We start from the raw sequence: 24,704 nt of genomic DNA on the forward strand, positions 1-24,704 counted from the left end.
AACATCTTTGCTTTCCCCTTTCCCTGAATTACTAGGAAAGGCTGGTCTTCTCATTTACAGCTAAGTAGCATCATGAGTGAATTTTCTCTTACAAACCTTCTCTTTACTGGACCCCAGAGATTCTGTGCACTTGCAAGGAATTCTAATTTGTGGTTGGATATTTTTTTCAGTGACTCTGTCCTTGGTAAATTTATCTTTGGATCAGTGTTGCCAATCATATGGTTCAAGAAACTCCCAAAGGAAGACACAGAATTGACCAGAACAAGTGACATCAACTTGATTAAGGGCTATTTGTATTCTGTCCTCAACTGGTAAATATTTGGGCTTTGCATAGCAATTTGGCACTGAATTGGACTTTTGATGGCACTCTTTACAAACATCCCCCCTCTGTACCTATTTGAGAATGTTTGTGTGTCAGTGCATGTGTTGCATGTAAACATACATCTCTGCATATAAATGCATATATAATGCAAACACATTCCTTGCCAACTCAGCATTACATGCGTCTGACAAACTAGATTCCAATTTATGAACATCTGTGGCCCAGTAAAGTCATTTGTCTTTAAGCGAACAATGTTCTCTTGGCTGTTTTTATATGCAATTTGGGACATCACAGATAAGAATCAATAGGAATGGGGAAGGTACTCTGTGTGGGTACAAAAGAAGTATACATAGGCCATGACATCCATTCTTCTAAAATCATGACTGCACCCACCATTTGATTTTGTGCACAGTCGAAGGAGGTCAGCAAGAAAGCTCTTTTTCACTACAGCGGTGCTGCTAAGGTTCTCCTTATCTAGTATCTTCAGAAAATCTTCAAGTTCTGTGAGCAGCTGTTCCAGAGCTGAAGTAGACCAAACAAAACAAAACAAAACAAAACAAAACAAAACAAAACATACAATGTTTATTATGCACTGCCCTCTGGTTGATTTATCATATTTGTTATATTCACGTTAGGCCTTTCTTTCAGGGAACCCAAGGCAGCTTTATATTTCAATTAATTGCATCACATCGCATCGCATCGTCATACAATCCTGTGAGGCAGGCTAGGAAGTGACCCAAGTTACTCAGTGAGCTTTGCAACCAAGTGGGAACTAGAATAAATGAAAGATTCCCCGACCCTCAAAATGACCCAACCTTTTCTGAATCCCTTTGCATGTAGAGAATTTGGATTAAATCTCTATGTTTAACGAAACTCTCTGCTTTTACTATCAGTTCATTCCATGATTTCAAGTTTCTCATGCAAAAAAGAGAGAAAGAGACTGTATTCCCAAATTGTTGGATCTTGTTGCAGATGTCTCAGTTTCTTCTCTATGGCGTGACAAAATCTCTTTCAACACAAGGGAGTCTTTTCAAAAGTGCAAAGGTGAATATTGCATATTCATTAGAAAATAGGTGAAATGTAAGACATGAAACCAACATGAAGAGGCCTGTGGCACTTTATGGACTAAAAATATATTATGGCATTATCTTTGGCTGGCTACATCTGACAAACTGGACAACAGTCCACAAAGGATTATATCATAATAAATATATTAGTCTTTAAGGTGCTAAAAAACTGTTGGTTTTGCCACAGTAGATGAACATGGCTTCCTTTCTGGAAATAAGAGATGGAATTTCTCTAATTCAAAGTTGGCACAGTTCTTTGTTGATCTTACTTTTGTTAGAGTTTGTAATAATATTTATGTTTCCTTAAACATAACTTTAAACCTTTATTCAAAATCCTACACTTTAGTTCTCAGCTGGTCATTTGCTATTAGGAGTAATTTCCACCATATTTATCTCTTCATCATCTTCTTTTTTAAACGCTGACACAAGGACAATGTGTGAGAGGCATCATTATTATATGTTGGGATTGTATGGCTAGCTGTGCCTGAAGCAAGTATATGTGAAGCTGGGTACTCTTACATGATTTAGTTCCCTGGAAACAGAATGTCTTCCTGTTTTCAGCCTGCATCACAACAACCCAGTTTGCATGCCATGACAGCCCACCACAGACAGCAAGTTATGAAAGGTTGTCATGTCATCCGAACCCTGGCTCAGTGTGGCTTGTTCCCTCCAACCCCAACACACATACCCCCAACAAGTCACCTGGAAAACCAATGTTCTGTAACAAGGTCTGTTTCACCCATGTGGGTTGGCATGTCCTCTGAAGCCACTATGCACTATGGGAAATGGTAAGCAAGCTGCTTGGCAATAGCAGCAAATCTCTTCCAAGCTTTGACCAAGCCACAACCAGTGCCAGCCACCCCACTAATTCCACTAGTTCCAAGTGGCATGTGGAATGGATTTCATTGGTTTGTTGCCTCCCACCACTATTTTGGTTCCCATGGCTTTCCCCCCATTCCCTACCCACATCAGGTTTCAGTTATGGATGCATATGTCCCTGTGAAAAACCACGGGGGACCCTATCAAAAATCCCATCTAAAAGGATCCAAAGTTTTCACAGCCATCCATCCAACCTCCATGCTTCAGCCAAATAGGGTGGGCTAAGCTTTTCCACCTGTATGAGCACCTAGAATCTCAGGAATGAGTGGAAAAGCTGGGAGCACCTATTTGGGAAACTGGAGAAAGCCACAAAAGCCCTGAGGATCCCAGTGCCCAAACAAATCCCTTCAGGTTTGTGAGCAAAGGTCATTTGCATCTTTATTTTGAATTGACAGCTTTCCTTTTGACAGCTGTCAAGTCAAAGTGCACAACATTGAATCCAAGCCTTTCTAGTAGCTGCTGCATTTTTACAGTGGGTACCATATCCTCTGGAACATCACCCAGGTGAGGATTCCCACTTTCACGCATGTGAAAAATAGTAGAGGGGGGTAAAAAGCTATGGCTAGACAAAATGGCTCCTGAAGGCAGCAGGAAGAGCAGCTTGAACTGCAAAGTCCCCTGGGATGTTGGCTAGCAGAATTGTGTGCACAATTACCTCTTAGGGGCGCACTGTTCCTGCAACAATCAACCCATCATGGGTTATCGGCAGGGTGCAGTGGCATGGCCTGCAAATCTACCCTCATGAAAAGAATGCCTGCTAAGAACTGGTCTGGGCCCCACATCCTAAACTAGGTGGAGTTGTTTTGAATATGTGAAGGAGTGAGAGGGTGGGGAGAGGAATGTCCCTTTTTTCCTAAATATAAGCTTCTCAGCACCCTATTATTTCTATAAGGAGCTACAGAGGGACAAGAGTGTGCATGTACATTTGACAATAAGCCCTCATAGGAAGGAAACAACATAACCTTTCATGAAGGAAAACAAACACACAGAGAATATGCGCATCAAGGGGTGGGAAGTGCAGAGTCAGCCAGCTTTGGTTATACTTGCTTTTGTATTTTCATGCCTACATACACAAAATCAGTTGGTAACTTTCCTCCTATGAATGCTACATGCTGCAGGAGGAAGCCCTGTGGCTTCTGCAGGACCACGAACACCTCCCATCCTTTGAAAAGCACACCATGGTCTCCTGCCCATGGTGTTTGCTGGAAGCAAAGTGAACAAAGGCAGGCCAGGCTGGGCATTTTAGGTGTTATTCTTACTTATTTAGTGGCACTTTACCAAAAAATGAAAAAAGGACAGGTTCCAACCCTGAGGAACTTACCACCCAAACTTTGACCCATAGGAAGTAGTAGAGGGAGAAGAAAATGGAGGCAAGGAAAAGGTCACTGACCCCCCCCCAAATAAAGTGGGGGGAATGGATAGAAAAGACCAAGGGTAGCTAACATTGTACAGAACAGGAAGGGTTCAAAGTGTAATCAAAAGGAGATGATGAAAAGTTTATAGAGTGATATGTATGACCAGGCTCAATGCTTTTTCCTTACCCATGTCATACCCTCAAACTTCTAAGTAGCATGATGTGAAGATTATTTGTGTATGACGCATTGATTTTAACTTTCTTCCAAGGGTTTCAGGTGGATGAACTTGCCTCACCACATGTTTTAATCACAACAGCCCTGTGAGGTAGACTAGGCTGAAAAAGCATAACTGTCCCGAAGTCACTGAGCAGGCCTCTTGACTGAGGAAGGATTTCGCTCCCAGGTCTTCCAAGTCATCACCCAACACACTTGTCAATACACCACACTGGGTTTTGCTTTTTTACTGTGAAATTGCTGACAGGAAGTAGAGTGGTAGCATAGGGAAGAGGCAAAGGGTGTGAGCTATGAAAGAAAACAGCTGGAACATTGAACAGCTCTTAAAGGGACAATTACATTTCTCTGCATCCCCAAATAGCCTCCACTAAACACTAAGGAAAGGGGGTTTTTTGCCAGAGTTCTCCTTTCATACTTCCCTCCACCCTCTTCAAAATGCCTAACTCAGACTTTCTAAACTGACACCACTGACATTCTAGCAGACTTCCTGGGCAGAAGGCACCCAACCTCTAGCTATAGCTGCATTCTTTGTTTGCTCTGGAAAATCAAAAGCCCAGATGATCGCTCCACGCTGATTCCGAGCAAGCCTTCCTTCCAGTCGCAGAATGATGGGTGCTGTCGGCTTGCTGTGGGCTTCCCAGCCTTCCTGCCAGCTACATTCCAAGGCTTACATGAGTCGGCTGCTGTACAGAAAGGGAAAGAAGACTGCGATGACAGCAGGAGAAAGCTATTCTCCCTAACTGGGAAGAGAAACAGATGTGTTGACGGTGGCAGCTGAAACAGCTGGATGGATTTTGAGAGGAGGCAGAGCTTCCAAAAGGAACAAAACATACGTTTATTCTAATGAGCAGCCTCTTCTATGCCACCAGCCCTCAGGGGATGGCAGTGAAGAATCAGGAAGGCAACAGTGAGTTCTCTACAGCTAGAAGGATGGAAATGATATTCATGCTCCTTGTCACTGATGCTGAGATTAGTAAAATCAGATACATATTTGGAAGTAATGTCCCCATTTTGATCTCTGATCCTTTTCTACTTTCTTCCCTGAAAATAAAAGGTTGAAATAATTGCTAATGGTGTGGAACATGCCATTTCTCACTTGATTCTCTAACTCCTATCCTTGTGGCTATTACATTAGAATGATCTGCTTATTTTATTCATTTATGATTCCATTTATATTCCACAAATCAATAGTCCAAACTGGACTCTCTAGGCTGATTACAAAAACAGAATCAGAACATAAATACCAATAAACTAACAATAAGACTATATATATATATATAAACAATAAACCAATAATATAAACAAAACACTACAATAACAATTCATACCAATATAATATACAGCCAAGAATTTAAATAGTAACATCAGAGCTAAAAAAAACAACCAATATGACTTAAAATTTTAAAACATTAAAAACATTTAGTCCTATGAAACAATTTAGTCTTAACAATGTGCATTATTGTCACCAATGTTAGTTTAATATTTTTAAAACAAAAGCATCTGAACCTTCTACCACACGTATGTTTACGTGTGTGTGTGTGATGTTCTATAGAATAATGGCCCAACATTTTAAAGTACATTTGAAAAGCTTAACTCTGACAAGTGATTAATTATTCCCTAGATAAGAGACTCATAACAGATCTGCAAACATAAGGCAACCAGTATCCAAACGGCTAAGAAAGATCTAATTAAAAAGGGATAATCAGATGTTGATATAATCAAGATTATTAAGCAGAAATCTGCATGGAGAACTTGACAGCAATGACATCTGGCTGAACTGGCAAGACGTTCTGAATAAATGTATCTGCTGTTTGATTATTTATAAATATATTTAATAAGTAAAATAATTATACTCATAACCAGGGAATTTGTCACAGCAGCTTTTGTCAGTCTCGGTAGTGCAGAGGCAAAGCATTTTCTGAAGCACAACATTTCACAGTTTGTAAAACTGCTAGGGATTGTCACTGGCAGAAGAAGGGGGAGACCAAAAATGAGGTGGATCAGTTCTATAAAGGAATCACCATCCTTGAGTCTACAAGAGCTGAGCAGAGCTGTCAAGGGCAGGACATTCTGGAGGGCAGTCATTCCTTGGGTCACTGTTTGTTGGAGAGGATTTGATGGTATGTAAGAACAACAGGTGCTTGGAACCCTTCTCCCCCAAAGAACAGGCAAAAGCTTGAACATTTGGCAATGACGGGGAAACTGCCCACAACAAATGAAAAATGAATGTGCATTTACTGGGCAGTATTCAATGCTGGCAATCCACCAGCTCTATCATTTGCACTAGAAGAAAGAAAAGCTGGCGTGATGGGAGTAAGCAACTGCTTGTTCCAGATATTACACCTTATTAGAACTTCTAGAATGGGAAAAAGAAAACCTAATTTGGGCCGGTTTCATCTATTCCCTAATGGCATTATGCATGTCTACTCAGATATTGGTCTTCTTGCAGTGGAGCATCCTCCCAAGCAAATGGGCACAAGATTGAAGCTCAAGGGCTGCTTCCCATTCCACAAGAAGTCACTTTTGCTGGTACAGTGGCAGTGTTGGGTACTGCTCGGGTGGTGTGAGAAGCGATGGTGGAAACAAGTTCCAGTGACTCAAACCATAGTTCAGTTAAATTTAATGCATGCAGCTGAAAACCTCTATTTAAAAAGTTTGGCTGCGTCTTTCTATAAAATATGAAAGAAAGGAAGCAAGACAATGGGCCTTGTTGCTTGTGGGCTGAGAGCCCAAGTGCTGAACCCAGTCAGTACAATATGGGCCATTCTGGACACTGGGACAATCATCTTATTGATGGGCTGTCATCTCAAAACCAGGAGCTCTGAACTTTAAGTAAGAGGCAGCAGAAAAGACACACAAGGCTTTCCAGTTTGCTGAACAAATAACAGACTCGCTTTCCCTCACTCCCCTTCACTGGAAGGAATTGGTGGGAGGACTTGGGAAAAAGAATGAGGGAAAGTCCTTGAACGCTCAGACTGCTTAATGAAGGCTGAGCTATTTTCCCCTCCTTCCTATGAACAATCACATGCTTCTTGGTGCCTTCTTGCAATATTCAAAATTAATGAAGTGGCTCTCAGCTTTGCCATTCTGAACAGTGCTGTGGACTAGCCTTCCCAAATCTGGTAGCCTCCAGATGCTTTTGTCTACAACTTCTGACATTTTTGACCATAGCTGTGCCGGCTAGGGCTGATGGAAGTCCCAAGTGTACCAGTTTGGTCTACATTTCATTCCAGAACAGGGAGAGCTTCTTCACTATAGCCATACTTCTCCCTCTACTTAACAGTAGCTCTGGACTCACTAAAAAGTCTGACATTGCTGAGGTACCTCAAATCCTTCAGAGGTCCAAGAGGCCTTTTGGCCCTCAGAGACCATCCTCTCCAGTAGCTGCTGTGTGTAAAACCCTAACTTATGCAATAGGGGGAAGACAGATCCATCATGAGGTGGGCCTGCTTACTTATTTGTCAAGGCCTTAGGTTCCTGCCTTAGCTCATAGGACGCTGCATTAGACTGAGATCACTGGCTCATCGAGGCCACCACTATCCACAATGACTGGCAGTAGCTGTCCAAGGTTTCGTACAGGAGTCCTTTTCCATCTTATCAAGAAAGCTGGGGGTTAAACCTGTAATATTTTGCATGCCAGACATGGCTCTGGTATCGAACTACATCTGCTATTGAATGACATCTTTTCTTTGGTTAGTGCATTATAATGAAAGAAATAGGATCCTTTAACCCACCAATTCCAATAAGAAGCAAAATGCTAGTCTTGCTTGTATGAACTGCAGTCAATGCGGCTACCTCTGGAGCAGCCTGTGGTTTGAAACTTGACTTCTACATTCTTGCATGCGCTGAGTAAGTAAGGAAAAGGGGAAGTAGAGGCAACTAGCAGGTATGCATATGAGGTATGAGAAGACAGTGGCCTACTGGGGGAGGACACGGAAATGGCAATTGAAGAATTTATAACATGAGCTATTGGGAAAACCCTGATTGCGAGTTCAAACTTTGGCAACCACATACTTCTGTGCTGCTGCCCAGCTATGATCTGCAGTTCAGCATTCGGATTCTGCTAGGAATCAGTAATATTTCGCAAGTGGTAGCAACTGCCAGCACATGCTTTCTTACAGTGGAATTCACTCTGTAACCCAGTCTTCTTCTCTGGCATATTGCCAGCTATTTCAAAAGCCACACAGCAGTTAAGAAATGGGGAAACTAAATGTTGCCATCATGAAGTCTAAAGCAGCAGAAGGTAGATAAAGGAATTCCTGAAAATAACATAGATTTCAAACTGCTTTTCCGTGGCATCACCACACCATAACTACCTAAGAAATCACACAGAGCAGAAAGAATATGGCTTGGGAAAGAAAGTCATTTTGATGCTCCTGGCTGTGGGACAGTTGAACATGCAACGGTGTGGCACTTCCTGGAAAGCTCAGCAGCTTGATGTGTTCCAGGATTAGCAATACCTTATCTAGTGGAACTTCATCAGAGGAGCAAAAACAGGTCAAGGCTGCCAACTGTGTAATGCTAGCATTTTTTTTTTTTTTTCCTGACAGGGCCACTTCTTGGGTGCCAAATTCTGGGGCTGCCAAAACACATCCCAAAAGTGGCATCATTGCTCTGGGTCATCACCAGAGCTGCCCACCTACCCATCTGTGCCATGCAGAAAGCCAGCATGCCTGTACAATCTCCCACTCCGAGCAGATGAGTCGGTTCTGGAAAGCTGGCCTGGCTTATCTGCCACACTTTGTGGTGTACTTCTTTAAAGCAAGGCATTCCGGATGAGGTAGCTCTGAAGATTGTGCGTGCTGCCATGGGGTGCCTCATTGTAAGGAAGTACGCCTCAAAACGTGCCAGAAGAGGAGAGAGGTGATAGGAACAGTGAGGAGGAAGAGGAGGAAGTTGGTGTCTGAAGAAATGGTGGAGAAAAAGAATGAAAGCTGGAGAAGAAGAGCAGACCAGAGCAAGGATGGGATGGCTGCCCTGGCTGGGAATGGGAGGAAGAAGACTGGGGCAGCAGCATGTCCACTGGAGCACCAAAATTCCATCTTGTCTCAAGCACCAAAATACCAAGAGATGGGCCTATTTACTGGTCCTCTATTGATACTCACAAAGAAAAATTAGAGACCTGTTTGGACAATGAATAATGACTTGTGACTCCATATTTTTATTATTTTGATTTTACAAAACATTCCTCTACTTCTGCATAGCTTCATGGAAGACCACATGCTTACATGCAGAAGGATTTAGATTAATTCCCTAGAATTAAATTATTCTAGTTAAAAGAGTTTCCGATCATTTCTGATCAGATTCTGCCCAGAGCACTAGAGAATCACTGTCAATCAAAATGGTTAGCACAGGGTTATGTGGTCTGACTGCTACTACAGGCAGGTATGGCCTGAATGCTACTACACTCATTGCTGAGCCACAGGACAACTTAAACTCTTAAGTTTCCAAACACGTCTCTGTTTTTTCTTGGTGAGTATCCATAAAGTAACAGAGAATGGCCCCATCTCTAGTATTTTGGCACCTCAGTGGACACTCCGCTGTTGCTGCCCTGATCTTCTCTCTCCCATTCTCAGCAATGCCATTTCCAAAGTGAGGTCTTCCAAGAAACCCAAGTAGAGAAGTTACCAAAACTTAAGTTCTCTTGCACAGGAGATACATTGCTGTATATTATACAGGACAAGACCAAAGGCCTTGATCACTTTTTTGGCAAATAAGGCAGCATATCCATGTTAATAATAAAAGCAAATAGGCTATTATTTCCTCATGTGGCTCTAACATCATCTCAGCAGCAATTTCCTTGTGCTTTGTAAGTAGCTGCTTCTGATGCTAACCTTCAAATACAGGTGTGGCCATGCTCACCTATCAAGGTGCAGTAAACATCTTGTGCAGAAAATGACTTACATGTTTGCTTCTCAAGGAAGAGCTGTACTTTGTGGGAAAGTTCCATGAGTTTGCCCAATGTACACATTTTGAGACAGATGTGTGTGCATTTCTTAAAGCACAGATGCATGCATCTTTAAAAAAAATAACACTAAAGGAGGTGCATAATTGCCTAGGAGTCCCAGACTTAGCAAAGCAACCATTTACCAGATAAAAGAAGGCTGGGGGTGGGGTGCAAGTTGGACTTTTTACCAAGCCATGCTCAGACTTCATTTAACATAAACAGCAGCCCATTATCTACAGAGAGAATGATAAGTTGCATTAAGGCTACAAAAGTGCATAAGATAAAAACCTCTGAAGGTATCACTAATCCTACCACAGATTTCAGAGCTAGTTCATTGTTTTGATTTTAATGTTTCAGTATAAAAAACAGTCAGAAAAGAACCCCTTGCTGATAAAGGAGTTTGTACTTTTCTAGTAACTTTAGTCTTCTTCGAACATCTGAAGTTCATGTTTTGCTCTTTAATCTCTCTTTTGCACTAACAAGTCTTCAAGAGCTTATTGCAGCTCAACTGTAATTTACTTATTTCTCCTTTCTCAGCATTGCTCCTTGATTATTACCTATGTTGTAATTTAAGTGCTACCTTTTCAGACACTTTCCGAAATTCTTCTTACTTTCCAAATACAAAATAGGCTTGGGCTGCAGAAACTGGTTCTAAAAAGTAGCCAGAACTTCAACAAAGGTCACCAAGTAGAGAATCTGGAAGGGTCTGAGTGGAAAATACAACTCACCAGACTTAGCTCTTCCATTTGGATGGGTCAATCAGTGGAAGGAAGAGTTACTCCGTATTAAAAACCCCAGTCAAAACTTTCAAAAAGCCTTTAAATGATAGTATAGCAGCAAATGATTATTCTTTCAAATGATTATTCAAACATCAGAATTGAGAATCATCATAGAAGGATTGAAATGCCAAAAGCTGAAGGGACTGAAAAATGGATGAAAAATGTCATGAAATGCATTGCTTTTTAAGGTTGTAATATACCCCAAATGTGTTGTCTAAAATTAGGGAAGAGACATTTTCCATGTCTCACTGACCAAAGATCAGTAGGGATCCTTATTACTTCAGGAGGTTCCCTGCATGATTCACAGCCCTGGTTATGGTTCAGAGCTACGTAAGTCTGGCATTAGTCTGATGCAGAGTGGAGGGTTGAGAAGTGCATTAAACCACTGCTCTCCCTTTTTCCATCTTCCTCCTGATGACCCTGTATTTTAAATAGGCTTAACAATTGTAAGCTGTCCTGAGATCTTGTATAATAGGATGGCATACAAAAGTTTTTAATAGATGAATGAATGAATGCCTGGATAGGGTCAAAGGGTTCAGGCCTCAGGGTAACTTTACTTCCCTTAGTTATGTATCTGAAGTGACCAAGTGGTTCCAATGAGTTTCAACTAATGGCTGCCTCTAGACCAGGGGTGCAGAATGTCGAGGCAACAATCGCAGACTGTCCCTCCTGGAAGTCCCCAGTTGGCCAAATCCTTTCCAATAAACTTATACCATTTCTGCAAACCAGTTGCTGTTTTTTTGGCCTTTTTAGTGCTTTCTCCCACTCTAAAAGGTTGAACTGCCTCACCTAAGCCAGATATGCCTAAGCTAAAGTTTAAAGCTCAGCTTCTTTATGTTTAAAGCTAAAATAGGTTGGAGGGAGGCGTGTATTGTGCCTTTCATATGCCTTTGGTTCTGTTGAACACTGAAATGTGGCTTTTGAGTGTGTCTCCAAAATGGAATTCTGGGTCTAGACCATCAATGTGGCCTGGTGTTTGAGGTACATAAAATAATTGACTATATGGGTTGCACTGCTCAAACACTTCATTTACCTGTCATAACCTCTGAGAATGAAGGATTCAATTTCTGTCTGGGCCAGAGGTACAGATCCAAAGTCAGAACCTAGTCAAATGGCCTGTTCTGTAAGCTATACCTCAGTTCTGTGATGAAACCTAAAGAAGATACAGCTGATAAATGGCCAATTCGTAGCCTTGTATAAAAAACTCAAAATTAGTGTGATCTGCTCATCAGAGCCATCAAATTCAAACTCTGATCACCAAGTCCACCAAGGGTGTTTGTTTATAGTACTTTTGGAAAAGTTCTGAAACCAGCTAACTCTATGAACCTGAGTTGGGAATCCCGTGCTGAGTCATGTTCAGGTAACATCCTGCTAGCTGCTGACTGGTCCCACCATATAAAACAGACCATCCTTGCCCTACCTTCTTACCTAGACAATGATCTCCTAGGCTAGATTTATAGACTTGGTACTTGCTACAGCTTCAGCCTGGTGATTACATGCCCTGACACGACATTGCATATTGAAGCAATGTCACCCATATGCACTAGTCGGCCAAAATCAACGAACTTTGAAGGATATAGTCCTTATATACCTGTTACTCAGACTATTCAGAAGTAAACCCACCAGATCAATGAGACTTATTCCAAGGGATATGGGTTGCTGCTTTCCATTGACAGAACAGAAGGTTCCTTTGCCTAATTTGGGGAAATCACCCCACCACACGCAACAGAGCTCAGCCCATTCAGCAGAGCCCCTTGTTCCTCTCTTTAGTATTTTCAGTGGGCTGGAGGGTGTGCTGTGGGGTCCCATCCAACCAAAGCTGGATCCGACCCTATATAGGATTTCAACCTTAGTCTTTAATTCTTCAAACAAACCACGTAGTTTACAGTCTGTTCCTGTCAGCGGCCAATATGGAAACACTATCCCAGAAACTCTATCAGGCTGCAATAAATGCCAAAGACCTCTGTAAGAGGGGGACACTCCCCAACTCATGCCATGTACAAATGAAATCCATTTTCAACATCCTGGGCCAAATAAGATTTTCTTTCTCTGGCAGAACTCATGGTTATCTCATCAGCCAAATAAATACATACGTACATACATACATACATACATACATCCCTTTCTTTAAGGGTCAAGACTACTGACTGGTATAGCAGACCAATCCTGCCAGAAATGCAAAACAAATACCTCCAAAGGGTAACACGCTCTTTTAAAATTTCAGCTGCAGCCACTTGGAGGCAGGTGGGGAATGCAAGTAACTTGAGACCAATGCTGCTTAGTTTCTTAATAAAAATCTGGACTAATTTCTTTCAGCCTCAGACTTAATTCAACCCAGGATATCATTATTATCTTACAAACAGGAAACAACCTTAAATCATCATTGCATATCAGTGAACTCAAATAGATCATGTATTTCATCTTCAAAGCAGAACAGTGAACATCTAAATTAAATCCTGGAAGCTGTGCAATATCATTACAGTATTTTAAGAAGCTGCTGCAGCAGAGAATTTCTGTTTTTAATAGCTCATCAAAATCACAAAGTAAATAGTAGAACTATTGTGAGTTTTTCTACAAAGGCTATTAATCGGCTATATCTAGTTTTAGTTTCATCACAGAACTGAGATCTGAGCATTACACAAGCAGCATTTTTCTTTAGTTGTCCCAACATAACGGTGTGCAGCAAAATTGTGCAAATATACAAAAGGAAACTGTGGTTCCTTTTACTTTCAGAATTAAATGCTTCATTCTTCCTTTCCCAAAAGTGCCAGTTAGATAATTGAAGTGACTGGCGCATTACGTCATTGTCTAAAGAACCCAGAAACAAGCATTCCTAGGGAATGAGGAGTGTACGATAAATACCTGACGTAGAAAAGCCCTGCCTATTGAGGTCTTACTCCAAACACATATTTTGTTCTCCTCACTCACCAAGCTCAAGAAAGAAAGAACAGTATATTTTCAGGGGCAATGCAATGTTTGTTCATTAGCATCAGTTTTCCTCCATGCAAGCATCTGGAGGCAGAAGAGCTCCAAACTTGTACAATAAGATTCCCTGCAGCCAACATGCAAAAATGTTGACATATGCACCATTACAAATAAGTTGGATGAAGGCTTAAATGCATATATAAATGTTCCCTCCTCCTCCTCCTCCTCCTCCTCTTGATGGCACCCCCTCTAACGCACCAAAAATGCTACACAAATAATTGCAAAGATCCAAGTCGGGTAGTGTGAGCTACAGAGAAAAGGGGAGAGCCCCTTACAAGCTGTTTTAAAGATGTGCACAAATATACTGATACAGTCTGTACCAGGGGTCCCCAATCTTTCTGGACCTTCGGACAACTCTGGAAGTTTGAGAAGCTGCACCACCCCACAGCAATTTGTCTAGTTAAACAACGGCGGCTGTGGAGGCCTTCCTAGTCAAGGTTTTGTTGGTGGGAGACGGGGGCGGGGGGCTAGTAAGGCTAGAGCGAAGGCATGGAAAGTTTCCTGGCCCACCCAATCATCTTGACAAAAAGCAAGTGGGACATTGCCCCCGCTGCACATGAAACCCAGCCAGTTGCCAGCTCCCTGGCAAGGGTGCATGCCTCGTGTCTGTACCTTTTCAGGGCTTATCTCCTTCATACAATATAACTTTTACATGCCAAACATACACATAAGAGTTTCTGATTCTTCCAAAGATTATGGTTCTGGTCTAGCAGCGAGGCTACAGTGAATTAATAGAGTGTGCCTCTTCCTCATAAAACTTCCATGCCCATGCAGGGCTCCTTATCAACACTGGGAAAACATGCTTTCGGAGAGGTGGGTTAAGATGTTCAGGTAGGTTCTTGTGGTAAGGAAAAGCAACTATCTGGAGACTTCTGCGAGATGCACAGGAATAGTCAAAGGTGCAAGAACCCAAAGGTGAGTCTGGATGTCCCCAGCAGCACCTCAAGAGGTCTGGAATGCTTCTTACCTGGATCAGCATTAAGGAGCAGTGTGTTGCTTTTGGCAGCTAAAGTCAAATGCAGCAAGTCCAGATTGAAAAATGAGCTTGGTTTGTGAGCATACTAGCAGTAAGCAAGCTTCAAAGAGCCAACATTATGAAAGCAAGATTCAAAAGGAAAAGTGACACTTAGTGTAGCATTTCATGCTGGGCTTCAGGAAATCATTAGAATTAAAATGCACCGACTCACAAAAAGCTCTTATAGGAACACAGAGAGCTACATTCAGATGAATGACTTTAATATTCCTTGACAGTTGCGCTCTGTGACCATCATGCCCCCTCAGAAATACTGTCCTGCAGAATTCATATGTTTTTCAAAGAAAATCCAGCAATAAAAACTTCCTTACAGTTTAACAGTAAAGAAACAAGATCTCTCTCTCTCTCTCTCTCTCTCTCTCTCTCTCTCGATCCTTCACTTCTACAAGGACTGCATTTCTACTGGAAATACGTCATCTGTTTCTTTCACTATTTCCATTCTCTTGTTTCAAACTATACACTTAAGCAGTGGTGTGGAACTGAGTATTGCAGGTAAAAGCTGACCCACCTCTTTTTTTCCTGACTGCTGAATGTCTGATGGTTTGTTGGTTTTTGTGCAGTTCTCCCCCCATTATAAAAAGCTGAAAAGCCTCCCACTAAAGCAGAGCTCTAGACAGCAAGGCCTTTCAGCTGAAACTTGCTGGTGTTTGGGCCAGCACCACCAAAACAAAGTCTTAGAGTTTCTCTGAAACTGAATCCAGCCCTCAGAAAAGGTGTATCATTCATGACATACAAGAAGCCTAGAATGTGTATTTGCTCATGATGTAATCTAAAACCTTAAAATAATACAAGTCAAATAATTTGGTCTTCACTGGAGTCAGAAAGTACAGTCAAAGTTGCACCAATGAAACATCATTGAAATACCGTGTGTGTGTGTGTGTGTGTGTGTGTGTGTGCAGTGCACAGAAAATTAAGTCCCATTTTCATTTCACTAACCTCGTGTACATCCTCTGCTATCTTGCAAAACCAATTCAAGGCAGCTTACAGCAATGTAAATACTAAACATATATAACAAAAACAACACATAAAACACAATAGCCAGTAGCTGTAATTATGTGTGTGAGGGAGAAACTCCTTGAGACAGAACTGCCTTGAGTCTATTTTTTCTTGGTAGAAAGAAGGCTACAAATCAAATCTAGAAATACATCAATAAACATAACTTTTCCACTGTGTTGTGGGAGTAGAATAACAATCTGAGACCATGCTTAACCAAGAATTGTTACAAAGTCTCTGAAAAATCCAACACAAAATCTGAGAGTTGCAGCAGAATATCCCAAACAAAACCTCACCTTTTGGCCTAACTCTTCTTTAGGGCACAATCCTATGTATATGTGGACAGAAAAAAGACCTACAACTCTTAGTATCCCCCAGCCAGCTGTGCCAGCTGCAGCATGCTGGGAATTTTAGGCCTTCTTCTGTCTGAGCATGCAGATGATTGCATCCTTAGATAATGAAGAAGCAGTGGTGCTGTCTGGTGTATATAACTGAATCACAATTCCGAAAAAGTGTATTAACACTAAAGCAGGAGGTGCTCACACAAAGCATTCTGCCATAAAGCAGCCCTGCTGTCGTGAAACACTCTGCCAGCCACCAAGACAGTTCTGGTTCCTCCTTCTTATATACAATCATGGCCCACCTGTTCATCTAAGGAACTTTAAGTTTTTTGTGTTTACAAAAAACTCATGAAGAAAAAACATAGGCTGAGAGACGGTGACTGGCCCAAAGTCCTCCTGGTAGAACCTCCTGGTTGAGCAGGGACTTCAACCTGAATCTACCCAATTCTCACTGCTTTTGCTTTGTTCAATCAAACTAGATATCTCAAACATAAGCCAATCTTCCACTATAAGGTCACCTGAAATAAAAGCTGCTGTGCTTACACTGCCCGGAAGGCAGCGCCTGAGAAGAGCACAGTTGTGGTCACGGCTATTTATTTTCCGCTTGTACTTAAGGTAAACCACACTTGCCATTTTTAGCATGCATGCAGACAGAGCTCTGTTCCTGAAACTTAGAACCAGCAGGGTCAGAGGAAGGTGGTTGAACTGGCTGTTAGGGGTGCCTAGGGCTGGAACAGCCCTTTGCGATCTCCACAGGCATTGTTTGCACAAAAAGAGTGGAGCTGCATTTGCAGCTTCTGGACCCCACTGTGTTCTTGGGCATGTCTGCATGTACCCATATTGATCGTACATAGATATCTCTCCACAAAGACTGGACACAGTTGCCTATACATGGATAAGCATCTGTCTCTAGGAGGAGCAAGATGAGGGCTTTTTCACCCAAAGTTGGATCTTGTTCTTGGCATCCATGTTGGGGGACACATGCAGTGCCATCAAGGGCCTGGAGCCATCCCACTGCACTCATTTGCACATGCTCAAAATCATTTACTTATACTTACAAAGTCACACCCCCCCCCCCCCCCCCCGTCCCTCTCCCACTGCAATCAGATTTTCAAGGAGGCGCCATCTCTGCTAGTGCAGGCTTGGCCCAGGGCAAGGGTGATGCACACAGGATGCTTGCATGCATCTGTGTGCCTATATGGGGGGGGGGGGGGGAGCATATAGGAGAGAGCACTGCTGGGGAGCTCCATGCCCTCCACACTACAAGGGAAGACTTTTAAAGCTCTCTCCCTCTCCCTCACACACACACACACCAAAGTGCTAGTAAAAATGTGAGTCAGACAATTTACATGGAATAGAAGATCATCCCAAAAGAGGTGGAGGGAAGAAACTCTGCAAGAAAATTCAGCCGTACCATTGGTCTATCTGACTCATTACTGTTTTGGGGTTTTAAGACATGAGTGTTTCCCAGCCCTAACTGGAGATGCCATGACTGACCCTGAGGCCTTCTGTATGCAGAGCAGGAGCTCTTCCACTGAGCAATGGGCCCTCTCCATTACAGGGAGTTCCTGAGGACATTTTCTGGCCTATTTTCTCTTACGTGTTATGAGGTCCTGTTAGCTCCTGAATAAGATATTATTCGTAGGTTCATGTTTCTCCATAAACATGAGGACTAGGAACTTGCTATTTAAAGTGAACCTCTTGACCTTTTCAAATGGCTCTAATTTCCATTACGGAATGGATGCTGCTTAAGCATATTTGATCTTCACAGCCAAGACCTAACCTAAAGTATATCTCAGTTCATACTGTTATCTGCTGGTCCACAGGTGACAGGGACATGTTCAGGATTACGAGCTGTGCAATCTATGTATCTGCTTTGCTGCACCTATTCCATTGTTCAAATTTGTGGCTACCACCTCCCTTGAATGCATGCAGGCATGTCATATACCATGTGGCTGCAATCATAAATGTGGATTCATTCTATTTTAAAGGGAGTACTCGATACCTTCCATGCCAAGGTTATTAATTGCAGAGAGTCATTGATCTGCACATACACATAATAACCTGTTTACCTTTCAATTTTGCAAACTCAACTGAGATTAAAAGATCCCTGTATTTTTATACATACAAGAAAATGAGTTTCAAAGTATCTATATCTTAAAACTGAACTTTTCTGAAATCTTTGGACTTACTGTTTCCAACTTTGTTATTTTCACAGGCACAAGTGATCAACATCACATAACTGTTTCCACCTTCTTCATGCGTTTTCTTTGATGATACTGAGACAGGAGATTAGGGAGCTGACACAGTTGATTTCCAGAAAGCCCCCATTGTCCAAGCTGCATTCAAAAGAGCTTTACGTAACAATTATGGAAACAGAAGCAAGATGAAAAGCCTGAAGGAAGTGTCTAGAGCGATACAGTGGGAAAGAAGCTGAAAATGAATATTAACTATGGCTCTTATTCAACCTCCGCTTAGTAGGATTCCCCTCAGTTTGTGAACAGGCAGGGATCTTTAGGTAAAACTTTCTAGTAACTGCAGCTCTGTGCTGGAGGAATGCTTCACTTGTTCATTATTGCCTACATGTAAGAGGCAGTGACCACATCATGATTTTCCACACTCACGAAAAATAAACCTGATAAGACAACCGTCCCTCAATAGCAGCTAGGGATGCGGGGAGGGAGAGGTGCTTCCACACCCATGTAGGATTAAACAGCCTGGCCAACACGTCCCACCTGTAAAGAGGAAGGTGCCAGCATTCAAGTCTGCTTGGAAGTCATGCGTGCTGGAACCTTATCCTGCTACTTCCGGATGCTAGCTGCCGAAAACCAGGGCAGACTCAAGGCATCCACTGACACCCTGTAACCCCTGAAATAGATACCGTATAGTGACAGAATCTCGGTTTTCAATTAGTGAGGGAATAAAAACTCGGGTCCGTGGGAAAGATCAAGCATATGAACCTCTGCTGCTTTATTGATTGGTGCCCCAGTACCTGCAGGCAGTAACAATAATATATTACCGGGTAGAGGTAAACTCAACTACAAAATCACAGCCCACGTACAGAAACTTATATAACCTGCTAGTCACATACACCAAAACTGAGTGTTATGTTTCCAGATAATCTTAGTACAATAGCGTCCTGACATAGGCATAACATAATGTTCTAAACTGATCAGAAATACTGGTCACAATAGTGTGGGAAACATTACTGATTGCTGTATTGATAGGTCAGTCCAGCAAATTCTAGACAGTTCAGGAAATGTTCAAGCACGCAAAAGTGTCTGATGGAGGAGCCATTCAGGAAATGTGGTTTGACAACCTACACTCAGCAGGAGCTTGCCTCTGTGGGACTAGATGCTTAGAAACAAACGGACAGCATTGTTTCAGTTTTTCTGATGAGAACACACTCACTAATAGTATTAGCCTCAAGCAGCTTCTCAGTCCGGCCAATAATGCCATCTTCTTAGGGCAACAGCATTGCCAAACAGTAACCTGGCTGGGAATTCTGCTGCTTTGTGAGAAAGAGGTGTATATTTGATTTTAGAACACAAAGGCACATATAAGCAACGTTTTTCTACCAGGATTGATCTGAAATTTCCCAGCAATAGCATCATATGGAGAAGCTGCCTCTGTAATTTCCTGCCATACAGTTAACATTTATTTTGTTTAGGATTTATAATATTTTGTAAGCCGTCCAGAGATGACAGTGATGGACGGCCTATAAATTTCCTAAATAAATAAATAAGTTACTATGTGTCTGGTTCTGAGAAGTTTCATGCAATGATGAAGCAGTGATAACTGCTAGGGTCACAGTGCAATTTTATCTACATTGAGTCTTTGAATTCAGTGAGGATTATTCTCAGGTAAGTGAGTGCAAATAGGGGTACAGCCTTAACCACACAGTTGCAAAGCAAGCCTCACTCAGGAGCAGGTAATGTAGCTGCACAGCTTCTGACTCTAAGCACAGAAAGAGACACGGTGGATTCCCATTAACATTCCCCTCTCCAGACAGCCTGCACATTAATTGTAGAGCCCTATATATTGCTGTTGATGGGGAATATGAAAAAATGTTCTGGGTTTTTAGAAGTGATATTTGCTGGTGGCGAGCTCGTGTTTCCAACCTGGGAAATGGTATACTGCCCTCGGTAAGGTCCCCAATCTGAGACCCCATAACTTCCATCATTCCCAAGCAGCAGTCAGGGATGATGAGAGTTGTATTCCAAAGCATCTGAATGGTACCAGGTTGAAGAAAATGGATCTATTCTATACTGCTTTCTTCCTGTCCATGTTGTACAGGGTAGTAATCCCTAGAACAACTCCCCCTGAATGTTCTCCTCCTGATGCTTTAGACTACAACACTCATCATGGATGACCTCTGGCTATGCTGGCTGGAGATGATGGGAGTTGGCATTTGAGCCATCTATTATGGCCTCTGGCTGTGCTGGCTGGGGTACCATGTTGGAGAAGGCTGGTGTAGAAAACGGTTCCTTTTTGGCTGAAGGCTTCTGTGCCTTTAAAAATGCCACACTTTGTTTAATCCGGGGTTGGTGGTGTTGAAACCTGGTAATAAAATCCTTATCCAGGAGTCTGTCCTACTGAGATGCTGTTCTCAGACCTGCAGATCTCAAACCAAAACTCGTCATCATCTCGGAGATGATGATATTGCTGCAGCCTAGTCTTAAACTAAAACAGGCATTACTTTGGGAGTGGGGGAAGCAGTGGAACTAAGTGGGAGAGGAGAAAATGCAACCACATATGTACATAAATATCCCACAAACATATTTATGGGAGGAAAGGCAGGAACCCATTCATTTTAGGCTGAAGCATTTAAACCAAAACAACAATAATAAGGATTTGACATACGTCCAAGTTCTTTCCTTAATCTAAGCACATTAGACAAAGGCGAGAAGGCAAAACACAGAGAGCTCAAGGGACATGGAAACACCCAGTCCTTCCCAAAATAGGAATAGATCAGATAATCACAGCTGGAACATGCATGGGATCGTACTCCCCTTGCATACCGTGGCCTAACAATACAGAACTCTCACACGCAGCATTGCAAACAACAGGGTCAGGAAGTCCATTCCTCTACTAAAAATACTCTGAGAAAAAGATGCAAAGCAGAGATCACTCTTGCTATTTGCCACCCATTTTCCAGTGGCAAAGGTTTAAATAATTGGGGAAAAGCAGCGTCTTCAGATCAGAAATCCATCCTTTAAAAACAGCACCAAATCTAGGTACTCTGATGGAAAATAGGCCCACTATTTTAAAAGGGTAAGCAAGGGTCACACATCCTTGTGAATAATAAAATAAAATAAAATAAAAATAATACTGTGGTGGGCAGGGCCAGATCACTCCTTTTATCCCTCTTCCTTCTTGCCATGGAAGAGAGATCGTAGTCTTGAGCCACCGGAGGTTCTTCTCAGGTGGGACTGAAAGCATGTTTGAGTCATCCCAAATTAGTTACTCTCAGGTTTTCTACAATGCTGTTCAAGGTGCACTTGGGATGTGTAAACTGATTTTCAAGAGGCAAGAAATCAGAATGGCTGGCAAGAGTTAAACTGAAACAGGCTATGTGGGTCACATGCACACGTGGGCACTCCATCTCCCGTAAAACATGCTCTGCGTTAGGTTTGGGGTGTGCAAAATTGGAGTAGAAATGTCTCATTCGGAAAGCAGGGAGGAAGCATTACCCTGCTCTAATTTGGCTTCGAAATATGAGATGAATTGACTCCATAAAGGAAGCCAAAGCCTTGAATTTACAAGAGGGGAGCAGGGCTGCCATGGATAAGACACTTCCGAGATCTTTCAGTCATAAGATTGCCATGAGATGGAAACAACTTGACAGGATGTAATGAAAACAACAATTTGGCTTATCTGTGTCAAATTGAGTGACTGTGTGGTGCTGTGACATCATATCAGTTCCCAGACCCTTCATTGGCTAGAGCACATCTGAAAAACTACTCAAATGCTAAAGGATCTGCCGAGAAGAGGAGTGAACAGGAATTAAACCATACAAAAAAGACTGATGTCCAAATGTGCTGGGAGGGAATGAAGACAGATATCTTTTATCAAATATGTCAGGCCAGCTACATTCCCACCTAGAAATGTTGACCTAGAAATCCTTTTGCTTAGTCTTACCTATTTTTTTGGACTTTCCCCAAAACAGGATTTTATGATTGCAGCAGTGAAAAAAGTACAAAGGATTTCTTGGAAGATATCTCATAGTCTAACAACTTCCTCTGGACTAGAACATCTCGTAGAAGCCCCCATCCAACAGAGACATGTACAGAGCCCATGGGATGACTGTGGAACGGGGCCATGCTGCACCTGACCTTCTGCAGCCAAGCTAGACCAGTTCTCTGCTCCTTTGCCTTGGAGGCCCCAAGAAGAACACCTGCACACAAGCAGGTACTTGGGGGCAGGGAGGCACTTGTGGCAAGGCAAAGCTCCCAGTTGCACAGGTGTCCCAGTTACCTGCAGCTCATAGACGGGAGCAGCTGCTCACTTCTCGGGAGTCCTCTGCAGATGCAATGCGTGGGCATCAGGACAAGGCTTGCCCACCCACACGACACCCCAGGATGGGGCCACTGGCACAGCTGCAAAACACCAGGGCAACTCATGCAGAAGAGAGCGATGTGTGTAAGCAGGGCTTCCCAACTTCATGCTCTTCAAATGTGCTGGACTGTGACTCTCATAATTAGCCCATGTTGGCATTATGGGAGTTACAGTCCAACAGATCCGGAGAGTGTGAGGCTGGAGAGGGCCGCTGTCAGGCATCTAGATCCGTCCCCTACTATTTTGCTCACCAACTTTTCCATGTATATGCTGGGAGCATAACACGGAGACAGGAATAAAACGATGGATGCTGCCCTGAACTCCTTGGATGGGAGGAATAATGTACAGCTGGGAACAAAGAGTCCAGCATTTGTGCCACAGCTTCTCCTTAGGCTTAGGAACAAATTCTTCATTCATTCCTCAGACATAGAATAAGATGAAACAAATGGCATGCTAATCTTTAAATTATAGGAAACACAATTACTTCAGCAATTAGATCTCCCTCTGTTCCTGCCACCCTCCCAGGAAGTTTGATCCTGGAGTGGGGGAAGCAATATATTTTGGACAGACTTTTGAACAAAGAAGAGATACTTTATTATGTGATCCTTGTTCTGCTATGTCTCTCTCCAATACTAATGCACAATAGGAGGGCAGGCCTGTTAGTGCAGGGCTTTGAATCATACGCTGATATTCCCTCCCTCCCCCTGAGCCACTTAATATGTTATAAATGCTTCTGTTTTGTTGGGAGATAGAGGAAAGAACACTAAAGCTACTGTTCTTTCAGCTTCCTACATACTTGTGCAGAGTTTCCCCTTTCCCCCATGTGCCCTTTTGAAGGTTTTTCCAGCTTTCCTCTTGAGGAGCTAGTGAAAGCCAGAAAGTGTCTCCCTGGCTGACTCGGCCTATTATTTCCACTCAAGGCCTGAAGTGGCAATATCAGCTTCAGGTACAGGGGAATACAAGACTCCTACGCCACATAAAGGACATTTAGTTGCTTGGAGGACCTTACTTTGCTCTGCAGCCTCCCATGGCCTCTCAGAGAGAACTGTGAAGTACAAATGGAAAGACTGACTCAGCGGTGGTCAGTTTGACAGGCAAGAAATCCCTTCCAAGGAGCAGGCTTCCTAAACTGACCATTTTGGGCGCAAATAGGACTCTGCCCAAAAAAATCCTCCACCCCAGTCTTTCATATGCAGCTGCTAACGTTGTAGACTTTGAACTGCTGCCTGTTACAACAGTGTATATCAATTTCAACTTGTTTTGAAGACTTCTACTCAAGCTCAAACATCTGAGGTGTTGGGGATTTTGGCACAACCCTACTATGCTGGAGGGATGGAAATGATGACAGTGGACACACTTAAGGAATAACAGATGTTCACTTATCCAAGTGATCACATCTGTCCAACTAACTTCTGCATTATTTTGTAGGAGACCTTCCACTGCCAGGTCATCTGAGCAGGAAGATCCCAATAAGCTTCCAAAATAGAGGACAGCCAGTGAACATCCACACATTCAAAAATATACACTTTTCCTACCGTCTCTGCCCAGATGAACTTTGAGTAGCTGCCCAAAAGACTAGCCCACCATTAACTTCTCATAATACACACAAAAGGAATAACAAAAGGGCAAGAAATCTGTGTTTTTCAGTGTTTGGTGGATTTTCTGTGAAGATTTCTTTCCTTATTTAACTCTTCTTAGGCAGTTTTCAAGGCTGCTGTCATCCCAATGAAGCTGTATGCCCTTTCTGGACCACTTCCCCTTGCATCTACTGGATGAATGTTAATTGCAGCAGAATGCAGAGTATGAACTAATGATATTTCACATATCCAGAATATGTGTCATATGTACAGCCCTGGTAGCTCAATACCCACTATTAAAAACACATACTGTGTACACTATTATTATTATTATTATTATTATTATTATTATAACATCACTATATCATACAGAATGAACTTCTGTAGACTCATTGTGGGCCATGCAGTCTATGACTTGGTTGTTTTATGGAACTTGGGGCTGATATTCAGCCCAGTCCTATCCATATTTAATCAGAAGCATGCCCTGCTGAGTTGAGCTGAACTTACTCTCTGGCAAGGACTGCTGCCTATGATTCCCCACTTTGACATACTATAAAACCATAGAAGCCTCTAGGGAATACAACTGTTTGTCAAATACGTTTATTATTTTGGCTGTTCTGTTGCAAAAGCATTC

General features: G+C 42.4%; 1 protein-coding gene across 4 annotated transcripts in view; it reads right to left on the bottom strand.

Moving 5' to 3' along the window:
• The window catches only part of AFAP1L2 (actin filament associated protein 1 like 2), a 107,819-nt gene that overhangs the window by 48,244 nt on the left and 34,871 nt on the right, over window positions 1-24,704 (bottom strand). For all 4 annotated transcript variants that reach the window (XM_044439353.1, XM_044439342.1, XM_044439372.1 and 1 more), the window contains exon 2: window positions 716-844. In XM_044439353.1, coding sequence (XP_044295288.1) covers window positions 716-844 — 129 coding nt within the window. The remainder of the gene's footprint in view (window positions 1-715; window positions 845-24,704) is intronic.

The sequence above is a fragment of the Varanus komodoensis genome, unplaced genomic scaffold (assembly GCF_004798865.1).
Source record: "Varanus komodoensis strain SLA01 unplaced genomic scaffold, ASM479886v1 scaffold1, whole genome shotgun sequence".
Lineage (NCBI taxonomy): Eukaryota > Metazoa > Chordata > Lepidosauria > Squamata > Varanidae > Varanus > Varanus komodoensis.